Raw genomic sequence first — 23,646 nt, 5'->3', positions numbered from 1 at the left:
GTTCTCTAACTATTAAGCCATTGTGTCTAATCCCTTTGACCAAAGATTTCTCTCTGCAATTCATTGTAATTACATCTAGCTCCAACTGGAAAGGATATTTTGTCTTGTGATGTTTCTGTGGAAGTCAGTGATTGTTTGGAGTATGATGATTTCATTCCATTTTACCAAACAGGAATTATAAAAGGGATTTGGGATGTTAATATGCTTTCTGTCTTAAAGAGTCATCAGTACTTATGAAAATATATTCATAGGGACACTAGAGGCATCACAAAAATTTGTGTGCTTAGTTATTTGCAGGAAAGTTTTCAAGATTTTGACTTACTCTACTAAGTTGCTGATTATCATAAGATTATCATAAAATTAAAAGCATAAAAATTCAGGTTTTTCTTTATTTTTAAATAATTTAAATTTCTTAAAATATCAAATTATTTTCTTCCTATTAAATGAACAAATATTATTTAAACAAATATATTATAAATCCACAAAACTATATTTAATGCAAAACCAATCTTGCCTATAATATCTGTGCTTTTGTAATTACCCAGTAAGAGGTTCAATGAAAACACTTGTAAGATCCCACATTATCCCTTATTTTCTGGTTACTTGTACTTTAATTCTTTTTAGCTGCCCTTTCTAAAGCTCAGTTTAAGCTCTAGCAAGTCATGCTTTCAGATATGGCAAACCTTAAGAAAGACAGACTTGGAAAAAAAACTTGACCCTCAACAGTCTGTTCAGTTGGGAAGTCATACTGGGGCAGACTGAACAAATTTGCAGGCCCCACAACCCTTTTCCTCAGGGACAGTCGTGATTTCACTTTGCTGAGGTGAGTCAGTTGACATTCAGTCTAGGAATAACTGAGGATAAAAAAAAGGCTGAATTACTGTCACTGGAATTTTAAGAAAGCCTTCAACCCCTCTCAAAAGATGAAAAATAATCATCGAAGAGCCTTTCAACTCTTTATATGATTAGTTAGTTAGAAGCAGGTGGGCTTGAATGCGTAAACCTGAAGCTATGTAGATACAAACCTGAAGAGAAAGGTCAGATTCTTTCAATCTGGGAGTATTTGAAACATACTGATTTCCCAGAAATAATATTGCTCCTCTTCCCTGCCTCTTAAATGAAGAAGATCTAACCTGTCACTGTGAAAGAGATAGCAAAGGAAAGGAGTGTTTGTGCTCTGGAAACTTTTCTGCACTAACACCAAAGTGGTGAAGTCCCTTCCACCCTCAGTCCCAGCTCCATCGCTGCTGCCATGGCTCGGGGGTCTCACCTCTCACTATCCAGCTCTTTCCAAGGAGTCTAACAGCAACTGGCAAGAGGATGGAAATGTTTCTCACATGGGTGCAGCTACCCTTGTCACAGAAACTGGAAAGATAATTTTTACTGTGATCATAACTGAACATAGAGCAAAAAAACAGGCAAAACCTGGCTATTAATTATCTGTGTTGCTTGGATCCATAGCCTTTCTTGCTGGATATGACATTTGTGTTAAATTCCCTGGCCTCAGCCTATATTGTTAAGGGGGCATAATTTTTCCTATTGCTCTGCTGTCACAAGAATGCATCTATAGCGATTTAAAAACAACCTACAGACCAGATGATCATCAGAGAGATGCCTGAATAACTAAAGAAAGTGGGAACTCAACTATGTAGATTTTCAGTCAAGGGCTAAAGCAGCCAGTAGAGAACAGCCCCAAAAGCAGTTGATTTGAGCCCTTCCCAGCCATTTCAGGACTCCTCAGTCCCTTTTGTCTGCAGTTCATTGAAGACTTTCTTGGGAAGCCTTTGGTTTGTCCCTGTAGTCTTGTCTGCCTCTACAGGAATTATGTAAGGAGAAATGGTTCTGAGTTCTGGCTTCACAGTTCTGAACAAGTGTGTGTACACAAATGTTGAATGCCTGCATACCAGGGAGAGTGCAAAAAGCTGCTTACTGAATTATTTCATTTATGCAGTCATGGGAATTCATCTGTAAATAATTATTTGCCACTCAATTAACCAACTCGGATGAGAAAATGTGGAATACACAACAGGTATGGAATGAGGGAATTGTACTGCATTTTTGCTTTTTGAAGATATGATCCTGAAATGTAGACTCTTTTCAATGAACCATCTTTTCGATAGCTAAACTTTAGCAAACATCCATTAATTGCTATAGTTTGATGGATGACTGACCAGACAGGAGTATCCAGATTATTTGAGAAAAATTTGGTATTCACATTCTAGAAGTGTCTGTTATTCCTTATACTTCTAAAAAACAATATTCAGGTGTGTTACTTTAGTCTGGTTTTTATTCCCGCACAACAATAATAAACTGTTGTAAGCTGCCATCACTACAAAACTCCTTCTCACAGGAGTGTCTGTAACCCTTCATAATGGTGGTATAAGAAAGTTAAAAAATTTAACTCCTCCAGTGTTTTCTCTCAAATGATGTGTTGGATACAGTAATGTTAAAGAGCGGTTCATGTGAGTTGAAATAAGGGAGAGTTTGAATAAACAAAAAGAATAATTTATAAGGAAAAATATTACCTGTTAACTATGGGGTCTGGTTACACCATGTGCTGCAAAGCATCCTGGGAGTTGTAGTTCTAAGTACTCGGTCACACATGCTCTGTTGAATGCTTGTATGGGATTGGCTTAAGAAGTTACCTGTGTGACGTGGCAGCATTTGAAACTGCTATATAAACTGGGACTCCTTGAATGAACGACCTCTCATGTTACACATCACGTTGCGGTCGCTGTAGTCCCCATGGGACTTATTATTTATTATATTAATAACTGCTACAGTTAACTCTCTTTCTGGACAGATGACTATTTTTATTAGGGAGTAAAATATTAAGGTATAGCTATTAAGATATTTTAGAGTTATCTGAAAGACACTGGCTTAGAACTGATGATTTCCTTTGAAGAAGCACACATAAACATAGGCCTTTCAGTCTGCTGTGTCTGCTTACTGAATGTTTCAGTGTCCTACAGAGGCAATATTCTTTTAGCAAGCACATTTAAGATAATAATTTTATACAGCTTTTCAACAGGCAAAGATATTGAGATAAATACCTCCTATACCATAAAGAGAACAATAAAGACACACAGAAGACTTTAATAGTTATCTGGGTTTTCTGACTTACAGCTTATGTCATTATTTGCTCTTCTCCAAAGTGGATACAAAATATATTTAAATTCTGCCAAAAGCAAAATGTAGGTACTGATATCTTGTACCTATTGATTAGATCAAAATCTTCAGACAGGGAATGTTTTCAGTTCTCAGAGGGATCTCCCTGACAATGCCATATACTATAGTCAACCCATCCTAGAACCTAGGGCTGTGTATGGGGCTGTCGGGGATTTCTAGGTGAAGTGGCAGTCCACTTATGGCCATTTTTTAGTGGCCTATTTCTCAACACAGATCTTCAAATATGATTTGCAACTGTCATGTTATATTTTGCCTTATTAAAGAAGCGGAAGAAGATTCCTGGTTTTTTGAGCATTATGGAACCTCTGGGGACTGCTTGTCTGCCAACAGTTCAATTCATTACAATACAACATTAAAATAAAGTATAAAGGCCTGCAAATACATCCTCTTCCACAAAATAATAGCATTGACCACATTTTTCTGATAAAAAAGAAACTCGACGCAGATTTACTTACGTGGCTTAATAGATGCACAGCAAGATAATTATTTAATTACCAATTTGACACTGTTTATCAGTTATGAGCAATACACTTTCTCTAGTGCACAGCTCTGATTAGCTCTGTAAAACACAGGACTGGAAGGAAATAAAAAGGCGTTTACAGATATTGGCTGACCAGTCTTGTGGATCCTGTGCAGCTTTGTTGGACTGTTATTTATTGATTAGTTTTATAATGCCTTTGTATCTAATTAAAAATTCAGGACAGGCTCTGTAAATAAGCAGTAGACAATGTCTGGTCTAAAAAAGGAAATGCCCAGTCACAGAAATGAACTGGGAATACCAGAAGTTCCATCTGTCCTGAATAATTACACATGTACTGATTTGCATAATACGGTCTTTCTTACATTCAAAACCACTGGAATAGTGAGCAGAAATCCAGTTTGTCTAGTATTTTTTATGAAATTCATAAAGCTAGACCTTTCCCCTTTTCTGTGGTACAATTTCATAAACCCTCTGATTTTAGGGTTTCTACTATCTTCCTAAGCAACATGTACCAGTACTGATCATTATTATGGTTTTAAAACAGTATGTTTGTTTTATTCCTTTGATCACCATTTTCTTCACACTAGTTCCGTATTTCCAAGCATTTCCACAGGTCATGTTTTCTAAGCCCTTTAATTATGACACTCCCCTGCACTACCCTGTCTTTTTAAAATATTGCACTTAAAAGTGATTTTGCTTTTAATCAAGCAGAATTTTTTCACAGAGCAGAGCAGTGAACATTTTTCCAAGTTTACATACAAGACTGAGTAATGAATTCCAGAAGCTGTGGGTTTTGCAACAGTATCACATTCTCTAGCCTTCATGGACTTCTACAGCCACCCAGAATTTTTTTTTCTAACAACTACTGATCTTTTTATATTTATGCATTTGATTATTTCCTTCCTAAATCTTTCACTCTTTAAATACAGTAACTACTTTCAAATTTTAAAATGTTCTTGTTTTCCTGTTCCCAAAGTGCAGTGTGTCCTGATCAATGTAATCCACGCATGCATTATATTTTGCAAATTTTATACTTCTGTATCAGTAGCAATCAGAAAGATTAAAGCTTATTGTTCTCATTGGTCAAATCTGAGTTGAGAGAATTCTCTAGAAAAACTTCCTTGAAGCTTCTCATTAGCATCAGACACCTTTTGTTTTATTATGTGATTCTACGTAAGCTCTATAATATTTTCATTTTGACACCCAAAAATACTTCTCTTTTAATGCAAATTAGGTGGACTGGTGTGCGTCATCATATGAAAAATTACAGATGCAACATTATGGTAGTACTCCAGGCAGTACTCAAGCTACAAGCTTGAATGGATATCCCGTGGGAAAAAAAAAAAGTTTTCTTTGCATGGAAAAGTGTATTTTTGCTTTCTGAGTTTTACTATTTCCCAGTATGTACCTTGATCACATTAACAGAACATCGGAGAGTGCTTTTGATTCACCAGTGCAAGACGTGCTGAATCAGGGGATAAGGAACTCGTAGCATGTTAAGTTTTTATAATTTTCTACCTCTGGTCAAAAAAAGAGTTGATTAGAGATTCTGCTCAAGCAGAAAATTAATGAAAATAGCAAATAAAGGAAACGCAAATGAAGGTTGAACTATAGTTAGTTTTCAGCCTGGGCAGGATGAGACTTTAGAACACACTTTGATACACTGCTGCCTTTTGTGCAGTCTGAGGGGAGATGTATTGCTGGTTATATTTTTGCTTTGAGAGCAATGTGCAATGTCTAATAGTGGTTATTAACAGCTCTGGCTCACACACATGCTGCTCTCCTGTCCTATTTTGTACATTTATATTTATTTTTCTGGGAAAATGAGAAAAGTTAGATGCTTTCTGGAATTTTTGACTAAATATCTTCCTTGGCTAAAACGGAAGAAGATACCATTAGGCAAACATGGCTACAGCTAGGAGGCTGCATTCCATTTTTTTCACCAAATATTCAGACTTGGAAGGGACCCACAAAGATCATTGAGTCCAACTCTTCAGTGAATGGCCCATATGTGGATTAAAACCACAACCTTGGCTTTATTAGCACCATGCTCTAACCAACAGAGCCAACCCCCAGTTTTGCTCATAAGACTAAACATGTTGTTGGTACTTAATGTCCATGATTCAAGAGCTGGAACTTGAATTAATTCTCACCTTTCTTTGCACACCTGTGTAATGCACAGCAGTCTCACTCTAGTGTGTCTCACTTCATATAACAGCAATGCTGACCTTTTAGAAATAAAATGGATGGGGGTATTTCTGAAGCCAGAATTAACACAGATGTCTGAATTTAAATTAATATACTTGTCAGAAGAATAAGGTAAAAATTGGAAGCAACCTGAAAAAAACCAAACCTGCTTACATTTAATTCTTCTTTTCAAAAGTAAGAAATAAAAGAGAAGGGATATCATGCACATACAAACATGTTAATATGCAATTCCTCTTTACATTTCTTTCTCGTAGTCACTGATTCTCTTTCCACTAAGAAATAAAAAAATACGTATTTCTAGAATCATATCTTTTTCTTCTTAGTAGAGTTAAAATTTTATTGTTACTGAATGCTGAGTACTTCCTTATTTATCATTTTAATTTCCATTACTTGTTTCCAAGGAGACAGAAATATGTGGGAAAATCATCTGAGGCTCTTATTTGTAAGCCTCTTCTCTTTAATGAGAGTTGAATATGTCTTTTTTTAAAGAACAAAATTAACTTAGAGCCTCTGTAGTAAAGGGGTTGGGACTTCCCATTTCATTTGTGTGCAGGCCTACTTTCTGGGTCTAGAAGTTGGAAGGGATGATAAAATGTTCCAATCAGTATCAGATTATCATTTAGTGGCTCAGCTCTGCTGTTTTCTACACTGGAGCGGTGTAGGAACTTCCCTTGCCCACCCACCCTTGCAACAGTGGCTTTCTCCCAGCAGTCCTACATACCTCTTGGGGGATAGGAATGGACAGAAGACAATACCTTGTTTTCCTTCCTGTGAGCTGTTCAGAAATACTAAAGCCTGGATGGTTCCACAGTTATTTAAAAGCTTGTAATTGTACTGAAAAGTGCCAATGCTAAGTTCTAAGCAGAGATATCTTTCTTCGTTTGATTCTGGTAATAAAATCTGAAATGAACCTGGAGGTAAACACACCAGTTGTCTTACCTGAAGTAGTTTTCACCACCTCAGTTGTGTTTCTTAATCCTGTGAAGGCGAACTGGTAAAGCCTCCAGGACCTGGTGTCCCCCACCTCCACTGAGCTGCGCTTCCACTGGTAAATGATCTCTTCTCTTGGATAGCCATCTTATTGCAATGGAAAATACAGAAGGCTTTGGTTGATAGTCATTGCTAGGGTTTGGGTGTACTTTGGGTAGTAAAAATACTATTTTTTATTTCTGAAAAAAACTGGAGAAGCATATTACAAATAAATTATAGATATGTTTTTCCCAAGGTACTTAGTAGTGCCTTTTACTTGATGTCACATTTAATTTATTAATTAAAAACTGAAATCACATTAGAGATGAATTTTTCAAAAATTGGTTTTCCACTTTTGTGGACCCTATAGTATACAGTTTTTCCCATCCTTCAATTTTGGACACAAAACAAGTCTGCAGCTGGACCAAGAATTCACATCTTGACCTAACTGCAAAATGTCAAACTTGAGTCCAACAAGTGCAATAGTAAAACTCCTGTGCACAGATAGAAAGTGTAAGGCCATGGGACTTTGATGCTGAAAGTAAACATTTCTACTTTTATGCTCAGATATAAGCATAAACTAATCACATAGGGTCCAGAAATTTGGGGGGTTTTTACATAGCATTCCTCAGTTTTATTTGTGAACATATGTGATCCATGTAGTGAAAATAAGATCAAAATAAAAGTGAAAACCACTGGGCTATGTCTAATTAAGAACATTATCTTCACTGACTCTAAGAATGTAAATATAAATTTATAATAAGCAGTTCAGTGTGGGTCAGAAAAGGGATATTTTTAAACAAGTTACTTACAGCTTGAAAATTCCAGGGGGCAGGAGTGCACATCCATTGGGAAGTTGTGTAACTGTAGCTGACACTCTGCATCAATTGTCAGCCTGAGAAGAGATCAGGATATACAGAATGCACTTGAGAAGTTTGTCCTGAAAGCTACATCATGGCAAGCAAAATAAGATTCTTCATAATATGGATCCTGACTACGAAATATGTAAATATTAGAGAGAGAGAGAGAGAGAGAGCAGAAGTAAATTATTGATAATTATGTAATTGTTTGAATATTCCAAGCATAGGAAGACATCATGTTTACCAATAACCACTGTTTCTTTTTTGCTTACATAGAGCCCGATCATCTTTTCAGACTGTGTAACAGAAGAAGGTAATAAAGTTCTGTTCCTGTGCATCTGAAATGGCAGCATTACTCATGACTGACAAATCCATAAGTAGATATACAGGTCATCTCATGACCAGGTACAAATCTTTGTGTCACAACATGCCATAATGCACTAGGAAAATGTATTTTCTGTGGCAAAAATTCTATTTCAGAAATTTTGGATGGCAGTCCAAATTTAGACATTTGCATCCAAGGTAGCCATCTAGACTCCCTTCTAGCTGGTGCAAAGGTGCTCTAAGGATACACTTCATTTCATCCCAAAATATGACATTTACATTAACACAGAAGAAAAATGAACCAAAAGGTGTTTCTCTCCACTGAATATTAGAAGAGTCTCCATAATAACTCAGGTAGCGTAGATGCTATAGATCAGGTGAAGGCATGTTCTTTTAGAAATCCAAAATTAGCTTAAATGTACCTCCTGATGTGCCTGCTAAAAAATCTACCATTTTTCATTGGGTCTCAGCCTTGCCATGAGCAGCGGGATACCTGAACTTTGGAAAGGAGGGAGGAGGTGGGGCAAGAGAGGAAAAAAGGAAAAGGAGGGGGGAAAATGTTTATTTGTTCCATGAGTCTCTAGGAAAATTGTAGCTTTCTGGTCTTTGCTAATCAGTCTGTGAGCAGGGTTTGTCTCCGGGATCCTGAGTGTTCCTGCCTTCGAATGGCTCCCTGAGTCTCACACTGTGGGATGCAGGGGGATGCTGTGACCACTAACCACCAAGTTAATGAAGTCAAAGGGAAACATTAGGAATTTAGGAGCAAATCTAATTTCCCTGTTGCCCTTCCTCTTTTCATTTTCATCATCTTGAGTATCACAGATACTTGATTTCCTGCTGGTCAGGATGGTCAGCCTGGGGGGAGGTGATTGAGAAAACTCAATCAGCCCTTTTGGAGCTCTCTTCTCTTCAGAACGGAATCCCAGATGTGATGAAATCACATTTCACTTGTGGTTTAATTCAGGTCAGATCCTTACTGGGGCTTACTGTGGCTCCCTAGAACAAATGAGTATACACTCATAACAGAAAACTGTTTCTACATTTTATCAGGTACATCTCCCTCTAATGAGAGAACCTGAGGAATTTGAAGAGGAAGGTAATGAAATCCAAAAAGACAACAGTGTAGCCAAGTTCAAATGTAACATTTCCAACGTGGATCTAGGATAATTTTTATCAGACTGGCTTTGATTTGCATTGGACTTCAATTTCCAATGTTCTCTTATCTCTTCTGGTGTTGCAATATGTAATGAATGTAAAATAACTATGCAATAAAGCTCCTTTTTGTAATTCAGACAGCTCCAAAGTTAAAAGATTGTCTTAACCAAAGCCTCACCTCTATTCATTAAAATTATGTGTATAATTTTCTTCAAAACTTTCAGTCTAAAACTCAGATGATCTTATGTCTATCTTTGATTCTATTCTCTCATTTTAAATTATAAATTATCTTGACAAAATGATGTATTTATCTATATTTTACACAAACCCAAGTATCGTATCACATGTAAAAAAAACCCCAAACCTCAAACACTTAGGATTTTCCCATTTAGGAAATATCTTATGGTGATTTTTAGTACGATATTTGAGTTGTTACATATGGCATATGCTACACTTAAATGTAGGCATACACATAACTACTGAAAAGTGAATCTGTCTCCAAAGGGAAGCTACACGTGACTGGGAAATCTGGACATGAGCATATCAATTTCAGGTTCATGAAAATTTTAGTGGAATGGGGCATATCCATAGGTTGGGATTAAACCTTAAATGTTCAATGCTGAAATGATAAACCTTACTCTCACAAAACATTTGAGGAACAAAATGCTTTTGCAGTGTGGAGCTTCATCTAGCTAAACTGTAATCAATTCAGAATAAGACACCTTTGATGTATATAGTATCTCCTTTTATACCATCTACTTAATTCAAGGAAAATTCAAATTTATCAGTTTAGAGCAATAAAAAGGTAAAAAACATTACGGACCAAATCAGTGGCAAATAATAAAACATACCTGAAAATGAAGATTAATTACTATAAAAATATCTGTAGTAATTTTAATATAGGAAGGTGACAATTGTGGAGCAAGACAGTATAATCTACAGGAAGAAATAAAATTCTTTATTGTGCCAATATAAAATAAATTTCATGCAATGACTATCTTCTAAATACTTTCCTTTTTCAAGGTTTTATGCATAAATAAATAGGAAACCCCAATGTTTCTTCCTTCAGGTTAGTGTCAAATGACCAGAATTCAGTGGGTCTTTCTCTGGCTTTCCTTAGAGAAACTGAAATTAAAGTTATGTGTAAATACCTCAATGTGTACAAGACTCTGCCGTCATTCCAGATCCTGAGCATCCTATTAGGAGTTGTTATCCAATGAGCATCAGCTTTCTTCGAATTTCGGAAAAATGTGTCTGGTATCCAGATCTTCCCAACCATGTTGCTGTTTAATCTGAGCACTTTTATAGTGCTGTTGAACTTCAGACGTCTGTCATACCACGTTTGGGCGAAAAATATATCAATTGTATATTCCTGTTGTGTTAACCAGAAATACTGATGAAAACATAGCACTCAGCATTTTACCTAACTCCTGATATGCTTTCCTTAATTTCACATGAAAAAAACTGAACTACGGAAGATGATCCTAGAATTTATAAAACCCAGGGTTTTTTCTGAATTTTTGAGGCATGGTTTAAAACCAAGTTATCCTATTATTTTTCCCACTGAGAGGTAAAACTAAGGTTAAAATTGACTGTTATATGTGCCTTTCTAACTCTGTTTCCCCACATCTCAGCCCAGACCTGCTCAGGCCAGAGAACAGTTACTTATTTCCTTGGACCTAGGACAGGAAAAGTTTGAGCTGACTTAACTGCCTGTGCTCCTTGGCTAATATCAGCAGTGGTGAAGTCTCTGGAGAGGATCTAGGCTTTCTACTTTTGTCTCTTGGTGGCAAGAATGGTCATATCGCTGCTGAATGTCTTTCCTTATTTTGTAACAATCTGGAAGCTTAGTTTTACAGGAGTTAAACTGTCCCAAAGCTTGTGAAAGCAGAGCGCGTGAAACTGTGTGGATATGTTAAAAACTATTATTATTACATTTTTTCAGCATAGAGCTCAGTTTTCCCATCTCGTATAGATTTATACCTCATAATAGTCCTCACATTCATCATTACAATGAGGTTTTAAAAATAATACAGATACAGCACAACATCAGAACTAATGGAAGCTTTGTAACGTCAAAATGATGGAGACTTAGTAACAAGGAAAACTGACAATCATTTACGTACCATGTTGATGGCATTCACAGGCCCAATGCTATTTACGTACATGTCAGTGTGAATTATTGTTGGTTTAACTGGAAGAGAAATATAAGAATCAGTAAAATGAATGAAAGTCAAAATCAACTACATGGAAGTCAAACACAATCATACTACTATCGTACCTGTCCTGGATGGCTGTGGTTGCCTCACATTTAAATGTGCATATACAATAAATATAAATTTGCAACAATGTTTTCAGTTTGAAATTAGCTGGAGACACTTTGAGACAAATTCTTATATCACTTATTCTATCAGAACTAACTCCCTTATGCTATGAGAACAAATACTGAAACCAGTGTTGTTAGCTTAGAGAGACTCATATCAGACTGAGAGGATGTATATTTTGTGTCAGGTCACAGCAACACATCTGACAAAACGCTACCAATGAGAGCAAACTTATTTTTCTTATGATGTTTTGGACCACTTGTTTTACACTATAATGCCAAATGCAACATGACTGCTGTTGCCTGCAGAGGTGGTTGCAAGCAAGTAGCAATTTCAGGAGCCCAAAGCAAAATTAATACTCAAGGTTCTCAAACAGAAATGAAGAACAGTTGTTAGAATTAATTTATTTTGCAATTACTCTACTGTAGCTTTATTATTCTTATAACCTCAACTAAAACATGATGTTTTTTCCTAATTGCTTTTAAGAGTGTCTACTTCCTCTCTGTTTCTGAAGTCTTGGATTGGGAGAATAAGGTAAGTTCCTCTGCTAATTTACACTGTATATATACATTGAAGGTTAAAGACTCATGTTATCCCCCACTGTGAAAAATTCCTTGGTTTATAAGCCTCTATAAACTTGTTTCAAACAGGTTCCTTCATTAACCTTGCTGCTCTCTGCTTTCCTCTGCCTTCCTCAGCCATGAAATCTACGTGCGTTTTTTCTATAATCTTATTACTGCTGCATCCTCTTCTCCAGAGGTATTGTCTGCCTGTGCTGTGCACACATGGGGCTTCTCAAACAGACTTGGAGCAATTCAGGCAGATTTTTCTCTTTGAGCTCCCTCAGTAATCAGTGGAGAGGAAGATTCCTGTAAAATGTGACTCAGTCAGATAAGACTTACAAGTCAAGGTTTGGATCTATATACTTACACTGACTGTGGGAAACATCTGGGGAGATTGGCCTTGGCTGACTGCATTTATTTTTTGTGAACCTCTTTCCCTGTGCCCCATTCATTTCCATCACCTCTTGCCCTGCTGTGCAAGTGAGGGCCCAGGCAGCATCAGTCAGTGCAGACATGCTGCCACTGGACGTTCTGTATCTATCACATCATACCAGGATCAGGCTGTGGTATCCTGGTTTTGACCTTCCTTTTCAATATATTATTTGTGATTCTCTAACACCCTCACTTAGGTATAAAAAGGAGATAAAAACTTGCTTTTTCAGTCCCCAGAAGTTAAATTTAGAACTTCCTATGCAGGTAGATTATTACAGGCAACCTGATTCACCAATTAACAACAATCTTATCAGATATTTTAGCATAGATTCAGCAATCTTAATTTATGTCGGCTTCCAAATTCATGACTACTTTTCATGCCTCTGATGTTTTACTGCATTGTATTTCGTTCTCATAACTACTTTGAATGGATTCTGCTTCCTGTGTGCAATCATATGACATGAAAACTATTTCTCTTCACTGCTTAATCTAAAGTGGTCTAGAAAGAAAACCAACGTACCTCCTATGTCAGGTCTCAACTTGTTGTCATATCCTTCCAACAAGCCATTTAAAATAAGAGTCACATCACTCTCGTGGACTTTGGGAGTCAAAACCCAAGTCTTATTTGAAGTGTAATCTTCATAATCATCATCTCCCTTTTGGGTGGAACTGATAAAGAAATAAAAATTAAGAAATAGCCTTGAAAAATACAAATTGGCAGGTAACTTTTTTGGGAGACAAAATACACCCACTTCAGGCTTTAATAATACTGTACAAAACATTGAAAAATTGCCTGCTTTATAAAAGGAGACTCCCAGTAAAGGTGCCATGTAACAGTTGAGGTTACAGTTCACTTTCATAGCATTTCTTTCTAGTACAGTTGATACCATATTCTGTCTACTCAAAGGAACATCAGTGCTCACCACCTTCGCCGTGCCTATTTTTTCTCTCCCTGCCTCAGGTGGGACCTGTTATGAAACAAATCTAACTGTCACTCAGCTTATGCAGCTCTCCCCCAAAATATCACTTATTACGTACACAGGGTTGTTGCATTACTTCTCTTGGAGAGAATGATTTGATGCACCACATAACTGACACAACTGATAATTAGATTCATTCAAACTAACTGTCACACAGCTTTTCTCCACTCTGATGAACTGGAGCCTATTGTGATTTTGGAAAGTTCAGCACAAATTTTTGCCAAGGGTTTTCATTTTCACTTTTGCTAACCAGAACCCAGAGAATATAAAAAGTCTGTCTGCTGTTTTTTTCTGCTACTGAGCAGGATGACAGCAGATCTAATTCAACCTGCTTAGCAAAGGAAAAAAAAAAAAAAAGTAATTTAGGAGTCAGAAATGTGTAGACTAGTCTTAATGGATGTTTTGTTTTCTCAAAATCTGTGCCTTCAGTTCTAGAGGAGAATATAGAAACTACTTTAGAATATTTTAATTTCAGAATGTCAGTGGTAATCAGCTGAACAGTGCTAGGCAGCTGTTTTTTGCATAATATACCAGTGTCCGTCTTTCCTGACCTGCTTCTGTGACAAAGTTTGAACGCTGCTGGATATGAAAAATCTTAATGATACTACAAATTTCTTAAACCAGTGGGTGGAACTGGGATACAAATGGGTCAAAAGCAGAAAATTTATTTTCCCACTCAGCCAGAATCTGCACAGGAGTGGGAAAGAGCTCAGAGAAGCAGATTCTCATGGGGCCTGCGTCTTACACTTGGCACACGAGATTGAAAGAGGCACAGCTGACTGTGGTCATGGGTACAGTAGTGTAGGGAGGAGTGGTCTCAGAGTCTGAGAGCACCACTCTGTCACCTGCAACCTCAGCTGAGGTTGTGCCCACTCTTTCCTACAGTGTTATCCTGCTGCATTCAGCTTGGACCTACTCAGAATGGATGGCCTGAAGGCTCTCCCGTGTTGGGCTTTGGGAGCTGTAAACCAACTGCACAAATACAACTGAATTATGAAGGAGGTTTTGGGTCCTTTCTTCCCTATGGGCGCAACCTAACAGGACATGTCGAGTGTTAAACTGGAGTGAAAATTAATTTTAACTATTACTGAGAATTTTTTGTGGACCTTCACCCAAGAGTCAATTATCACTGCTGATAATTTATATATAAATTATATCTGCCTGCTGTTGCCTTGCCATTTACAGGCAGAATCAGAGTAGCCACAAAGTGCATAAAGGAAAAGACCTGTAGCAGTACTGAATAGCTAACAATTAATTAGTTTAAATCCAATTAAAAACTTACATTTATTTGTGAAAAAACTCTGGCCAATTTCATCTTTTATACAAAGTAGGCTATAGAAGTTATAAAGCCTTGAGCAAAGATTTAATAAACTACTTGCATATAGAATGAGTCATCCATTGAAGGCACCAATCTGTTCTAACTCTCAGGGAAGGACTGAAACAAGGCTTACTAGTTTACATAACAGCACTGTTTATTTAAGGAAGAGTCAAATTAAAGTCATTCTCTGATGTGCATAAAGAATTGCCTTAATCTATAGGTCATACATTAGTCATGCTGATAATATGGTCACTGTGAGGGCAAGACATTCCAGGTTCCCACTGCGGATGCAGGGATGCTGTATGCAGATGTGACACATGAGTAAGAGGATTGCATCTTTGCAGGAGAATACAGTGTCTCTGGCAGTCTAACAGTATCTTTGTTCTCTCTGGGGGACTGACAATCACATTTTAAGTAAAGCCATCTCGATTGAAACAGAACATGTTTTCACAAAGCTGTGTCCTGGATTCTCTCACCCTGTTCATGTTTCTAGGCTGTCCATTTGTATTGTTTAAATCCCAGGGCTATGCCCAGGACTGTGCTACTATCCTTACCACAAAAATCGGTCCTGTTTTCTCTTTTACTACTAAATGTTCATCACAATAACCAACCTTCAATTCCCTCAGCACTGCAAATCATGGAATGTGGAGATTAATCTTTCCCCAAATAATTTCTTATTTTAAAGATGTAAACTTGGAATAATGCTTTTCTTGGAGAGGAAAAGAAGAGATGCACTCATTTAACAAAAAATTATGCTGAGAAATTTGAACTAAGAAATCATAGAAATCATGTAGTCCTACTCCCTTCACCTAGAGTTGTGGTGCTGGTGCAACTACAATTCTGGATGGAGCTATGCTGAAAAACCTGAAATCCTAGATTCCCAGAGTTTCCAGCAAAACTTGTTTCACACCTGGCCAAAAGCTGTATAAGCTGTATTTTAGCCCTTTGATGTATTCATGGAGTGAGGGAGGATGAGGAAGTTCACAGGAAGAAACTAAATAGTTTTGACCTCCACTCAGTGGTTTGGGTAGGGTGGATTTTAGGTAGGTCACCTGTAGAAGGTAGTTTATTTCCTAGGCAACTGCTTCTGCTACAGCTATCATTCCATGAAATATTCAAATCGTGTAAAGTATTTAAAACCTCGTCATGAAATGATTACTGCTTAAAAACAAAACAAAGCTGAGATTTTCTTTCCTCTCTAAGTCAGAGGTACTGAAGTGTACAAGACAATAATTATTAAAATAATACTCCAGTTCTCATAAACTCAAACATTAGGATTACACGGGGACTGAGCACACAAGTCTCAAAATGGGTATTCAAGACCCAGAAATCACTTGAGGAGCACAGATGAGTACTCCCAGCAGATGACTTCTCAGTCACCTTTACTGAGCATGAAGGCCCTAGATTGCCAGCAATCAGTCATTTCTGAAAACTGTGCCTACCCTGAGATTTAAAGGCTGCCTGGAACCCTGTGAACATTTCATCTCTTTTCCACTGAAGAGATGACACCTGGCAACAGAGACCTATGTATCACACTGTGGATTTTACAAGCTTTCTTCTAGTCATTCAGCAACTGACAGTATCTCACTGGTACTTTTCAGACATTTTGAGTAAAACAGTCCAATTCTTAAACTTTTTCACAGACTTCTAAAATATTACATAACAATTGTGGGTTTGTATTAGTCTCTATAAAACTGCCAATCATAGCAGACTGGTTTATCCTACAGCCATTTTACATCTTCCTCAATATGTGCACTCACATCAACTACTGCACATAACATATAATAAATTTTAGCTCTTCATAGTTATTGTTAAAGCATCTATCTACCATATTTTCAGATTAAGCTGAATGTAGCTACAGCAAGTGTTTATACAGAAATATCAAAAATTAAAAATTTAAGATTATTTAAGTTTTTTCCTTCCTGTATGTTCACCAAAACACTTCTTAAAAAAGCCCTTTGGAGTACATTTATTGAGAGTTCTAACAATAAAACTTCTGGTTTGCTGTATTTACTCTCTTTTCTAGTTCACTATACTGAAAAATTGTAGTGCAATATTTGCATTGCACAACTGATTGGATTCAAGTTGTGAGTGACCATGAGGATTATCATTCCTTTTAAAATATTTCTAGTAGCAACAAAATGGGTCACGGCCAGTTGTCACAAAAATTCCTGGAAAGGGGGACCAGTGTTAGCAGTCCTGACAAAGAACCAAAAGCTGAAATGTAGCACCCAGTCTAGGATCTGTTTCTTCAGCAGAAAGTTGAGGCCCATTGTTAAATAAGTTGATAAAGGATTTCCATCTTCTGATCTATCAGAACAGACTGATGTAAATAATCGAAGCTGAATTCCACCATAGTATAAACCTCTGGGTATGCATAGGAATTGTATGCCACTCTTAGGGAGGATAACAAAGTGTGGAGGGTTGAAACAAACTTGTTTAGCCAGTAAGGAATAAGAGAGATAATTATAGAAACAAACATACATCATTCATTTTGAACAGCCTGAGCTTGAAGTGCAGCATTTAGACTTCTGGAGGAGTCTAAGATGTGATCAGATGATTCAGATAAGCCTCCTTAATTTAAGATGATTATTTTCATTTTTTTGAGCTTGAATTTTGTATGAATATATTTCCTTACATTTTATTTACTGGAGGTTATATAATCTACTCCCATATCTGTTTTCGCTATGGTTCTGGCTACTCCTGTTAGTGGCAAAGAAAAGCATTAGAAACAAACAAAAAGGGACAAATAGGTTCAGATATTCTTCTGCATCACACAGTTATCTTGAGTTATCTTCTATTTTATTTGAAATTATCTGGCTCTATCTAACTGTAAAAGGTGTAACCTTGGAATTACATGAACCTCAGAAAGTTTTTTTGTTTATCTTCCTCTTCTTTCCTCCTTTTTTTTTTTAATAAATTTAATTTCTTTTGAAACTGTTTTATGCATCTCTGCATGTGAAATCTAAGGCACTTGGAGCATGATTTTTGCCTGCTGCTATTACTCAGCTCCTGCAGATTTCCACTATAGCTGGGAAATCTCAAGAGAAGGAGTTAATGGCCATTACTGGAATGTGATTTGACTGGGTCTGTTTTAGTGTGAGCCCACTTCATTTTTCCTGGTTGTGTTTTATTGTATGTAATTGTCATCTGTTAGTATTATATATGTGATTTCTCTTCCCCAATGATGTACATTGCTTTTAGAAAAGATTTCCTTAAAATATCACTATAAATTAAAAAGATGAGCAAAAAGCTCAACTCTGTTCTCAGTGAGTAAGATTAGGAAAATATCGATGCCCTCCAGCCATCTAAACATTAGCTCAAAAAACCCAATCCTATTGCTCAATTAGACTTGAGAAATAAAAAAAATAGGTTCTTGTTTAGTACTAAACTATGAGGCACTCATATTTGTGGCTTTTCAGAATTCTTGCACAATGTTTTTCTGTATTTTGTTTGCATAGTAATTTCACACAGAAGGAAGTAACTTCTGGAATCAATCATTCATGATGTAGTCATCTTCTCATCACTATCTCTCAATGTTTAAAAACAAACATGTGAGGTGCTAGAAATGTCAGCAGTTCCGCTTATTGAGTAACACTCCTGAGCAGTTTTTTTAGATTTAAAATACTTTTTTTGTGTGTAATTCTACTGATGTGAACTATAAATTCAAGTTAAACTGAATATAAATCTTCGTTAGAATTAAATCTGTCATGGAATGTCTTTTTTCCTGTCGTCTCTGTCTTGGTACACAGCAGAGCACTAAAATGAGGTGTTCCCAGCGTTGGTCTGGGAGACAGGAACACTGAATGCTTACCCCATTTAAAGGACTAGTGTCTTTCTCCTTGCTATGGTAAGCCAAGTGATACCATCTCTGCATGTAAGTGTAAACTATTTTTACAACATAAATAAGCACATAAATGTCCTTTATTATTTGTGTTTGATAAAGACTAGGTATGATGATAAACCATCTCATTAGGAAAAAACAACCACTAACGATACCTTAGGAAATGACATTGCATTGCACTTATCAGCAATGTTAAAGCCCATATCTTTGGTAAAGCAAGTGGGTCAGATAAGCCCTGAATATTTAGAAAGCCAGTCAAAACTAAATGTGAAACTAATATGGGTTTAATCGGAATATATTAATAAATATTACTTCTCTTAGATCAGGGACGTGTCATTACTGGAGTGTTTGTTAGATAGAAATGTGCCTTGATGAAAGAGCTGAATGAACAGAAAATAGGTGCTTAATACACATCATCCTGCAGCTAACTCATTCACAAAATGATTGTAAGCAAATGGTGAAAATGAAACTGGTTTTTTGTTGTTTCTTTTTAAAACATCCCTTCTGATTTAACTTTGTTTTTAATGCATGGTAACCAATAGTAACCCATGTGTTCCCACATAAACCAACTTATATCATGCAAGACACTGTTTGCACTCATACTCACAAAACAGACTGTGCAGAGGTGGATGTGGAATTTAGTTCTGATAACAGGGTAGACGTGTGATACATTAAGAATGTAAGTGGCAAACTAATGTCTCTATGTCAGCTGAGTAGGAAAATTGTCAACAAGCGTGCCTGTAATTCCCCTATGAATTTCATTTATTTTGATAAAATGGTGGGTTTGTTGTAGAATTCTGGTGGAGTTTCCCTGGTGGTTGTTACAATCGGAATGGCTTTATGTCAGAGTCTCCTTAGTTCTGTGGGACATAAACATCCTAGCTTCTGGTAAGGACTGTTGGCATCTCTCCTGTAAAATGCACCCAGGCAGGGTTATCCACTGGTATTGTCACCCCATACCTGGTTAACCTTGAGAAAAGGAGGCTTGGGCGGTCCTTATTGCTCTCCACAACTACCTGAAAGGAGGTTGTAGCCAGGTGGGGATCAGCCTCTTGTGCAGGTAACAAGGGATAGCATGAGAGGAAATGGCCTCAGGTTGGACCAGAGGAGGTTTAGCTTGGATATTAGGAAAAAATTTCTTCACTGAAGAAGTTGTCAGGCATTGGAACAGACTGCCTAGGGGAGTGTTGGAGTCACCAGACCTGGAAGTGCTCAAGGCGTGTGGATGTGATACTTGGGGGCACAGTGTAATGGTGAACACGGCAGTGTTGGGTTAGTGGTGGGACTCAATGATCCAGCATTAATGATTATATAGTTCTGTGCCTCTCCCCCTCTGTGCTGCATTCCCTGTCCACTCCTCAAGGGCTCTGCTGTTTTACCAGGTTTGTATTTCTCCACACTGAATAGCCATGCCAATAACTCGTTCTCCACAGAGCCATTGATTGTTACTATTGTTTTTATAAAACCCTGGCTGTACCATGCAAAAAGTCAAACAAATAAGCTGGAGATGCGTGGTCAATTAGCTAAATTGCTGTGGCAGCTAAACTAAGTAGACCAAAGCTGTGGGCAGGCTAAGAGATGTTCAGGCCCAGCCAAGTCTCTGTCCTGGGGCCTTGCAGGCTCAGTGCAAGGAGGACCTGTCATGAGCAGTGACTGTGCTGCACGGCAGGGCTGCCCACTGCCACTCACACTGCCACTCTCCTTTCACAAGAAATAGGGATGCAAAGCTGCTACATCTTCCCTTCCTATTTATGCCCCACTATGACAAATGTTTTCCAACTCAGTTTCAAGAAGAAATGCTGAGGTACAGAAAATTTTATAAAAAAAGATACATAAGATATCTATTCCATAGAAAGAAAATCTCACTATTAACTATGTTGAACTTCTTATGCAAGAATTTGAAAATCTTCTTCTGAAAAATGGTCAATTGTTTTAAAGGTGCTAACTAATACATAATATGGTGGCTCTGAACTTTATTTTAATAAGAAGAAACCGTGCGTGGGCTCAGTCAGTGTCTTATTTATCTTTTTTGCCTTTCTATCAGTCTCCAGTAAGTAAAATGTAAAGCACAAACATGCAAATCCTACCTAGCTCTGAAGTTTTTGGTATTTGAGTGGGCTAGGCATAATGATCACTGCAAAGCCTATCTTCCCATCTCTCACATTTGAGTGTGACTATTAAGACTAGTCAAAACACTGTGAAAATAGGAGCAATTTCTATTCCAGACACATAGAAACATATATCTGCCAGGCTTTTCTTCTTCTCCCAGAAATATTTTGGCATAGCTTTTTTGACTCTCGTCACCATAAGAGAATTTTATTTTATAAATTGTCATTGTTCTGATTATGGTCAGAGAAGTTTGTCTTTGTAAAAGTAAATACACTTCTACATAGAAAGCTACTAGAAATTTGTTTTATAAGTAGATGTCATTCTGGGCTAGAGAAAGCTCCTCATAACTGGAAGAAAGGGCAAGAATCAGAACAATAACCAAGTACAAGCAGAAGCTGAGAGTGGGTTTGATTAATGTGTGCAAGTGGCTACAAGGGTCAGAAATAGCAGTAGATGTAACCACAGACATATTCCAAAAGCAGTACTTTGAAACACTGCTTTGGGAACCAAGTTTATGCAGCACTATTGCTGATTTATTTCTGAAATTCCTGGAAAGAAGGAAACCACATTAAGGTCTACAAGATGTTGAATCATGTAAGTAGATTTTCAAAATATATTTAGCAATGGAATAATACAGAGTGCAGAAGATACTACACAGAATGATACAAATTCCAGAAACATATACAGGTGAAATTGCTTCCTTCAGTTTGAAAGATTATATAAGAAGACTTTTTTTTCTCCACCTCCTCACTGCAGCTCTGTACTGTGGCTAAACCAAAGGACCGACTAAATGTGTTCCAGAGACTGTTTCAGATGAAAACCAACATGTCCGTATATTCAGGCCACAATGTCCAGTTCCCCAGCAGGTTTTCTTGGCTCCTCCTCAAAAGCTCTATGGAGGACTCCCCATGGCAGGACAGCAATAAGCTTTAAGGGTGAATGGATTCAAGATCAAGCAGGGATAGGCAGCGGTTCCCATCTGGCATTACTTGAATTAGGCCATTCCCACCTGTGAGAGGTGTAAGCATGTGGTGTCATTTATGGACATAGTACTCTGTGTAAGCACTGAAGCAAGATGCATGAAGGAATTTAGGACAGCCACACAGAGCATCGTGGCAACTAAGAGTAAGCTCATTGGCAAAGTGCAGATTGTTTCAGACCTCATTTTCTATGGGTACAGAGAATGCACCATGATGCTTCAGAGATTTTATTGGTCCTTTGTAGATCTTATCCAAACTGCATAATCAGGAACTTTTAAAAAACAAGAAGAGTCTTTCCATGACTTGAGCAGATACTGATGGGACCATCAGGTGAGGATGGAGACCCGAAAACTTGGAGTGCAAACCCCTGAAATTAAGGGGCCTTGAGCAGAACCTAAGGAAGGGTAAAGAAGTTTTACTAATCATAGCATATCTCCCACATGAATAAATCCATCTTCAGTTTCCTTTGCTACAGATCCAGCAGCTTTCTATGAGCAGCAGACTTATACAGAATAACAGGCAATAAGAAATTCCATTGGAAGCCACTAAAGCAAAATTTCTACATGCAATCTGTCCTCCTGAGATCCCGGGGAATTTGGCAAACACACCTCAAGACAATTTGTTAAATAAAGAACAGGTGCTATTCTAAACTCTATGGTTTTCCAAGACAGATTACCAAAGAAATAATTTAGAAAAGAGGACATAACTGGAATAGACTTGCTGGCAAATGTTGCATTTTTAGCTTATATCTGTCAGATTTTGCAGGATTATGCTTTCCATACTGCCAGCTGCTCCGTATTCTCATCCTGGTGCAGAAAACCATGTTGGTAAATATTTAAACACAAATGAAAGTGTTTTCCTGGCTAAAGGCTTGAATGTTAAAGCCTTGCATAGTTGTACTATTAAACTTCTGGATTCCTTCATTATATCCTTTCATTACTGCTTTTTTGAGGAGCTCAGAACATGGCATATGCAGGTAATGATTGCAGATAACAAATGCCTCTAATTTTTTGGTCTGAATATATATTGCATTGAATTCAATCACATCTGTGCCTATCTACAATAGAGAGATTAACAGAGATAGTGGTTTGGGGATGCAAACAGAAAAATTGTTTTTACGGATATAATTTGTATTTTTTTTTCCTTCCTTAACAAATTGTATAATTTAAACTGCAAACAATTTTCTCTCCCAGTACTCTCCATAAGCCTTCTCATACTCAGAACTTTTTCAAAGTTACCATGTGAGCTGAAATTCTTGGTTTCTAGCCAAGGGATAATTTTATTTCAAAGCTTAAAATAAAATTCAATTTTTAAAATCTGTAGTTATACTTATTCCCTTTTAAAACCAAATCTATATGTGAGTTGTTTTCACACATATAATCCCTAGATGACTGAGTAGTAAATTCTGGAACTCATTATAGAAATAATCCTTATTCAGATGTATAGCAGAGTAAAAGCGATTCGCTATTAAGAGGTTAAAATGTATTCAGTAGGTATAAAAGTGGTTAAAAATGGTTGGATATTAATAGCAAGTAATTTGGAATTGCTTAATTTAGTTTCTGAGAAATTAACTCTCTGGAGACAGTGGTGGCATATTATGGCATATTGTCTTTATCTGGGTGAAACAGAGGTACCTGACATTTACATTTTGACATCAAGGAGGCAGTTGTGGATCTGTATCATAAGAACCAGTGGCAGACAGGAATATTTTCATGTTGTTCACCACAGAATCTTAAATGTTCAAAGATGTTCAAAGCCTTGTTAGTTATGGTAGACGTGGAAGTTAAGGATTTGGCCCTAAAGATTTGTTGTTAGTTTAATCTCATGTGCTACATTACATTAGAGCTTTATTAACATTTTAAGTAATTTTAAGTGCATGTTTTAAGTCTTTAAAGCAGCTTAGTGAGCTG

General features: G+C 37.1%; 1 protein-coding gene across 2 annotated transcripts in view; it reads right to left on the bottom strand.

The window, feature by feature from the left end:
• The window catches only part of GABRG2 (gamma-aminobutyric acid type A receptor subunit gamma2), a 54,827-nt gene that overhangs the window by 20,864 nt on the left and 10,317 nt on the right, over positions 1–23,646 (bottom strand). For both annotated transcript variants that reach the window (XM_050312559.1, XM_050312560.1), the window contains exons 2-6: positions 13,026–13,174; positions 11,313–11,380; positions 10,338–10,558; positions 7,660–7,742; positions 6,818–6,955 (exon numbers count right to left, since the gene is read on the bottom strand). In XM_050312559.1, the coding sequence (XP_050168516.1) occupies positions 6,818–6,955; positions 7,660–7,742; positions 10,338–10,558; positions 11,313–11,380; positions 13,026–13,174 (659 nt within the window). The remainder of the gene's footprint in view (positions 1–6,817; positions 6,956–7,659; positions 7,743–10,337; positions 10,559–11,312; positions 11,381–13,025; positions 13,175–23,646) is intronic.

This window comes from Myiozetetes cayanensis, unplaced genomic scaffold (assembly GCF_022539395.1).
Source record: "Myiozetetes cayanensis isolate MyiCay16 unplaced genomic scaffold, myiCay2020 scf17, whole genome shotgun sequence".
In the NCBI taxonomy this organism is placed as follows: Eukaryota; Metazoa; Chordata; class Aves; order Passeriformes; family Tyrannidae; genus Myiozetetes; species Myiozetetes cayanensis.
The sequence above is the reverse complement of the archived record's forward strand: the minus strand, read 5'-3'. Positions and strand labels throughout refer to the sequence as shown.